Genomic DNA, 6885 nt, shown 5'->3' with positions numbered 1-6885 from the left:
AACAAATAGCTTAAACCTCCCAAGTAACATTTTTTCCCAGGAGTTCTACAAGAACTCTTCAAGATAGCTACAGCATAGCAGTTTGGACCGCGGTAGGATAAAATTCTCTTCAAGTACTCTTCCAAACTCCTGAAGAAGTTTTGAAGGGAATTTTATCCTACCGCGGTCCAAACTGCTATGCTGTAGCTGTCTTGAAGATCCCTTGTAAAACTCCTGGAAAAAAATGTTACTTGGGCTATCATTTTTTGAAAAAATGTGTTTTTTCCTCCATAATCATAATTATTTACAAAACTTATGCCGGATTCGGACGAGAAAAATTATTTCCAACAATTTGGTGTAAAACTTTCCAAAATTTGTTTGATTTTTCTATGAGAAAACTGTAAATTTATAAAAAGATAGTAATTTGGATTATTAAGAAAGAAAGTCTGTCAAAAATTGATAAAAATGGTTGAATACGTTGAGGTTTTGCAGCGCGACTGTGTTTCAAATGTAGGTGGCGCCAAAATGAGGTTACTTGCCAAACAGCGTATTCCGTTCTGCTGGATTGAAGAACAAAATTGCTTATTTCTCCTGATTTCCTGCATCAGTCCTGATGAAACTGGTTGCAAAAGACGAGAAAAACTTATTGCTTTAAAATTATGAACATCAAGTTTTGGGCGCGCAAATATTTGTGAACTTTTTCTTCAAAAAACATGATTTGGAACACGAAAAAATGAGTTTCTCCGTATATATCAATGAAATAAAAAGTTGTATAGTTGATAACAGATGTGTTAACGTATATTCAACCATTTTTATTGATATTTGACAGACTTTCTTGGCAAATAGTCCAAATTATTATCTTTTTCTAAATTTTAATTTTACAGTTTTCTCATAGAAAAATCCAACAAATATTGGAAAGTAGTACACCAAATTGTTGGAAATAATTTTTCTCTTCCGAATCCGACATAAGTTTTATAAAAATGTTGATTTTGAAGGTAAAACACACATTTTTACAAATTTGAGCATTTCAAATTGCATAATATTATCAAAAATCTTCTGAATAGTTTAAAGATTTTGAAAAAAAACCTTCTGTCCAAATCAACTCTAGCGTTTATAGACTTTATCGATTAAATCAGTATGTAGAAAAGAGTTCACAGAATGTTTTCTCCAAATAAAATATCAGCATTAGATCAACTTTTGCAGAAATAAACGCAATTTTAAAATTAATAGCAATTTTTCCAATCCTAGATTTAAGTTTGGATGCCATTCAATTACTCGAATGTTTAGGTTCGAGTAGAAATCTTGACAAAGAGACCGCCAAGACCAATGGTTTTCAAAACATCTTCTCGTTTCCAGTTCTAATTTTTTTATCAAATAATTTGTAAAAGACCAGTGTGAAATAACTTTTAAAATCATACGATTCTTAAAAAAACATTTTCATCAAAATTTTGAAAAGAGCGAAAGAGCTGTTCAAAAGCGCGGCTCTTTTTAATGAGCGAACAAAAATGAGCGGCTCCTAAAAAAGAGCGGTTTTGCCCACCTCTAGATAGGACGTTAGTTTTAAGGAAATCATGGCGAAATTTGGACCGGACATTTTTATCGAAAATTTCAACAATCATCTTGCAAAGTTCTTTGTCATACTGGTCATTAGGGTGTAATATGAAAATCGATTTTCCAGCACAGCATTATTTTAGTTCCTTTTGGGGTCCTAAACAATTCCCCAAAGTTTGGGAACGATTGGTTTAGTCCTCACTTTGCGCAAAGCGATTCAATTTTCCATATAAATTTGTATGGGAAAAATCATTTTTTTGGATTTTGATACTTATAAAATCCACGTTTCACGCTGTACTAAAACCGGATTCATAATCGGATGCTCCGGAAGGTGCTCTACAACTTTCCCGAAGAGAGTATGGTGCCAGCTTGTCGCTGAAAGAAGATACAGCGTCCTCAAAACTCGTCTAAAACGTGATTTTCGATCAAAAAACACGTTTTAGACGAGTTTTGAATTCGCTGTATCTTTTTATAGGAGCAAGTTAGCACCATACTCTCTTCGGGAAAGTTGTAGAGCACATTCCAGAGCATCCGAATATGTATCCGGTTTTAGTACAGCGTGAAACGTGGATTTTATAAATATCAAAATCCAAAAAAATGGTTTTTTCCATACAAATTTATATGGAAAATTGAATCGCTTTGCGCAAAGTGAGGACTAAACCAATCGTTCCCAAACTTTGGGGAGTTGTTTAGGACCCCAAAAGGAATTGAAAAATGGTTGTGCTCGCTAAATTTGGACAACTTTATTTTTTTCCATACAACCATATTACACCCTACTGGTCATGTGTAACATATCCACCTGCACATTTTTAAAACGAGATTTGTACTTTTTTTTTAAAGAATGAATGCAAATACAAAATGTGCTTTCAATTCAATTTGCCGATGGCATTGCGTGCTAATAGATATGCTTTTTAAACATGATTCGTTTATCGGATTAACAATTTCACGAGTACTTGAAAATCAAATAGGGAAAATTGTATCACGATCGAGAAATAAGTTCAAAGTTTCCTTTCGTCTTTGACTGCACAGAAAAAAATCCGATGGTAAAATCGCATGCAGAAGCATGCACTTCATCTTCGTCAAAAAAGACACAATTTACGAAATTACACAATGCATGTGCAATTTTCGTAAACACAATAAAAAGTTGCAACCAACGGAGTTCAAATCCAGCACCAACACTATAGACTGGCGCCTTAGCCCACTCGGCCATCAGACAGATGAAGAATGGAAAGAGAAAACGCATATATGAGCTTGACATTTCGGTTAAGTAGGTTTCTTATACTTATGGGCTACATACTTCAAAATTTATTTTACACCCAGGCCTTTTACACGCAGCTGGATTACAATTTTTTATTGCTGTGTAGGGTAAGAATGAAAAAAAAATCGACATGAGGGATTCCTTGGGTCAAAATAGGTAATTCTCCCAATTTTTAGCCAAATCGGTTAATTTTAGGTGTCGCTTTTAATCGTTGAAGTTAGTATGGGAAAATTCGCTGAAATGAATGAGGAAAAACATCGTTTAAGAATTTTGTCGGTAGTTGGCGCAGTTCTCACACAAACTTGTAGGAAATTTAATTTCCTACAATTTTGTCGAAGGGTGCAAAACGATCTGAGTTGATCCTATTCTTTGGTGATTTCTTTAGTAAAAAGTATTTTCTTTTATACTTCCTATATACCCTCCTATATAAAAACAGCAAGCTGAGGAAACCGCATTTGAAGTTTGTCCCACACGTAAGGGCATTTATGCGATCAGGGGCAGTATACCCCTCATCGCTTTGCTAATAACACATCAGGTTCATCTCGGATCTTCTTGCACCCTTTGACAAAGTTGTAGGGAATTGAATTTCTTACAAGAATCACACACAGTTATAATTGCATAAAAAAATTCACAAAAAATGTATTTTTCCTGTTTTTTTGAAAATGCATTTTTTTCGCAGAAAACCTCAAAATTATTGTTACTGCAATATGGGTATCAAATGATCGCCAAGTTTTTGAAAAAACTCAAAATTTTCACAAAACTTTGTGATTTCAAGTATAAATAAACTTTTTTATGGATAGTGATACAATTCATAAAAATTTTCATAAAAAGTTTGTCAAATGACGCTACATTAGGATGACAATAAAAAAACGACATTATAGGGGTACCCCCTTACTCGATTCCTTAGGATCAACTCGGACCCTTCGACAAATTTGCAGGAAATTGAATTTGTTTCCTCCTTTTGCCAAAATCTTGAAGCAATGGTTTCTCCATATATCGTGCTTGCCATTTTATTAGGGCACATAACTTTTTTCGACAAGAGTGTGTCCCTTTCACACCTTATGTAAACTGTCATTTGAGTGAAAGGGATACACAATAGAGTTATCTACGTGCGCATGTATTGCGTGTACGTACACGAAAAAAAGTGAGGTTAAATTTTGTACCGGCCTGCAAAACAAATGGTGTGCTAGTGTGTGTGAGATCGGGCTTAGATAGCTCTATTGTTTACAAAAGTTATGTGCCCTTTTGAAATGTTAGGCTCCATATTTTCGCGATTTTCCCCACTTCAACTTCAACAATAAAAAGCTACCCCTAAAGCTTAATCGATTTGTCTCATTTGCATTGTTACTTGTAATTGCCTTAAGAATCGAGTCAGGGGGTATCTCTTAAGCATTTCAAAATTTTTAATTTTTTTGTCACCCTATGCTGCATGAATCTTTCAATGGAAAAACATGGCTAAATGGCAAAGCATACGAAAAAAGAAGAGCCAAACTCAAAAGAATCCTGGCCAAGGATTTCAACGAGAGGAAGCGAGACGAAAGCGAGCATCGCAAGAGGATTATTCAATGAACAGCAGACACACCAGAGAGAAAAGGAAAGGCGCATCAACAGCGAGCAACTATGGCGGCTAGGTCGTTTGAAATGAATGGAGAAGATGGAAAATGTGTGTGCGTGTGTGGAAGCAGAATTGACGATCGCTTTAGAGGCGATTATCCCGTAACGGGAATTTCTCTTTTTTGCAGAAAGCTGGATAAAATGCAATTTTTGGTTTGTTTTGATAAAATATTTGCTTTTTATTTGTAACTACTTTAAATTGCGCTAGAATAACGATATTTGTTCTTCTCTTAGTGATAATAATTGAACACTTAAATAGATTCTTTGATTTTGATAGCCGCTTACGTATTTACACAACCAATCACAGTTTGATGACCCCATCTACCAGAAACGGATCGATCCCAGCTTAACGCACCATTTTTACTTCTGACGGTAGAAGTCGAGCAGAAGTTTGAGCAGCGGAGCCGGTCCGATGTTCCGTCGGAAGAACAGTTCCTCGATGGTATAGGTTGAGACGTTTCGAAGAGCCGGGAGCAGCTGGAGTAGCGCGCGGTACCGGTCAATAGGTCCTGGTCTGCAAGTTCGAATGTAAGAGGCGAGAGCGTCCTTGGCTCCGTCTTCGAGGGCGCGTACGGTGGACACTTCCTGAATCGATTTAGACGTGGATGAGATGATGTCAGAGCCGTCGCTACTGCTGCTGGAGATGCTGCTTTCGGGGTCGAATTCCGTTTTGTACAGAACTACGGCTCGTAGGTAGACGAACTCGTTAATATCGACCCGTAGGGCTACGATCTGAGCTAGGATTTCCTGGAAGATTTCGACTTCGCGGATGATGCACTCAGGGACCGGTTCGCCACGATTGGTGTTAAGATATTCGTAGGCGACAAGGAGGTGGTTGAAGTTGATGGGCTGCAGGTATTGGGCGACGGCAAGGATGAAAAATTCGCGCCAGGATTCTTCGAAGAGGACTAGTTGGTCGTCCAGAGGGAGTTTGGTGAAGGGAACGAGATTTTTCAGGAAGTTCACATTCATGAAGAGCAGCTGGGCGGCCGATTCCCGGACAGCGTCGGCAGCGATTAAAGGATGGGGTGACTGCATGGCTGGGAAGAGCGTCGGATGTACCATGGATTGTGGGCTAAAGAAGGCACTTCGCTGCATTGACAGGTCCAGTCCCATCGATTGCTGAGACATCGGGAGCGGTGGTGGAATCATTAGGTCATGACGCAAGGGAGTGTCTTTGGCGATGAACATTGCCATTTGTTTGCGCAGCGTTGAACTCCGCGGTCCACGTTCGTGCTGAACGGCGTCTTTGTTCATGCCAACTTCGAAGCACTTCTTCAACCGACACGCCCGGCATTGATTGCGGTGGGTCTTGTCGACCATGCAGGGCGTCTCGGATTTGGACTTGCACACATACTGCCGACTGCGGCGAATTGATCGCTTGAAGAAACCAGCGCATCCATCGCAAGCGTAGATTCCGTAGTGCTTGCCGGAACTGTGATCGCGGCATACTTTGCAGGGCACATCGTATAAGATTCGACCTGGAGGAGAGAAAGAAAGAAGTCCGTTAGTAAATCAGTCGTCAAAAGGCAGCAGAAAGAGCAGCGGAAATTATATATATTGAAGGATCCGCCCTTCTCAGCAGAGAGCGATTCCAAGTATGAGAAACTGGGGGACGCGGACAAAGGACCGGAAACGTTGTTGTTCCGACAACTTGGAAAGGAAAAACGATGTGCTTTTCCCGTTTTGCTGGTTTATTCGAACGGAAATGGGTGGAATCGCACTATTGATAACGGGATTATTTAACATTTTTCAAACACACTTACTTGATGAAGCCGGAATCCGCAAGTGGTTGTATCGGGGATCCATCAGTTCTGGGGAGCTGACTGGAGACTGCATGGTGAACGTAATCCTTGTATGCTAGTGCCACAAATTTCACTTGAGTGTGCGTTTTAAACTATTCACCACGGCGCACTTGTTCAATATTTTGCTTTTGTCACTATCACTTATCTCGACTCGAAATATCACTCGATATAATCCTCAAAGAGTCCACGGGACACAGCAAGGTGATGATGCTCCTTTGGAAGCTTGACTCAGTTTGATCCAGTTTCAGCAGCAACCGACAATTATAAGCACATCCTTGCCCTGGTTTCCAAAGTACAAGTCGGTAAGGCACCACCGCACACCAATACTGCTCTCTGATTGGGTGCAGCTTCCACAAGGACCTCAGGCAGGTCCTATGCGCACGCACGCATACATCCAGAATCGGCTATAAAACAAGGCGGTCCTTGCTTACTGTCGCTTTCCCTCCCGTTGATCTTCCCTCTCGCTCACCCTACTGGGTTCATCGCACCAGGGGTTCATTCCAATTGATGATCCCGACGGAAACTCGCTTTTCTGTGTTGGTAAGGATCATTCATAAAAAGGGTCCGCGTGCAGACACACTCAGTTTCTACCCTACCTATTCGGAGAGTCGTTAATTGTTCGTTGTATCTATTACGACCCGGAGGGTGTACTTTCTCGTATTCAATCATGCTTGCCTC

The 6885-nt window shown here is 39.7% G+C and overlaps 1 protein-coding gene across 1 annotated transcript; it reads right to left on the bottom strand.

The window, feature by feature from the left end:
* Window positions 1-4585: 4585 nt before the first annotated feature.
* Window positions 4586-6425, bottom strand: LOC6045355 (protein tailless). Its single transcript, XM_001862708.2, has 2 exons — window positions 6169-6425; window positions 4586-5883 (listed from the first exon to the last, which is right to left on the bottom strand). The coding sequence occupies exons 1-2, from the start codon at window positions 6239-6241 to the stop codon at window positions 4763-4765; spliced, it is 1194 nt and encodes a 397-aa protein (XP_001862743.2). The 5' UTR covers window positions 6242-6425; the 3' UTR covers window positions 4586-4762.
* Window positions 6426-6885: the final 460 nt, after the last annotated feature.

The sequence above is a fragment of the Culex quinquefasciatus genome, chromosome 1 (genome assembly GCF_015732765.1).
Source record: "Culex quinquefasciatus strain JHB chromosome 1, VPISU_Cqui_1.0_pri_paternal, whole genome shotgun sequence".
Lineage (NCBI taxonomy): Eukaryota > Metazoa > Arthropoda > Insecta > Diptera > Culicidae > Culex > Culex quinquefasciatus.
Note: the sequence above shows the minus strand (reverse complement) of the source record. Positions and strands in the feature narration are given on the sequence as shown.

Excerpts from the sequence above, each read along its gene's own strand:
- LOC6045355 (XM_001862708.2), bottom strand. The coding sequence starts at position 6,241 with ATGCAGTCTCCAGTCAGCTCCCCAGAACTGATGGATCCCCGATACAAC. Across the intron at positions 5,884-6,168 it reads GCGGATTCCGGCTTCATCAA|GTCGAATCTTATACGATGTG; the intron begins GTAAGTGTGTTT and ends TCTCTCCTCCAG.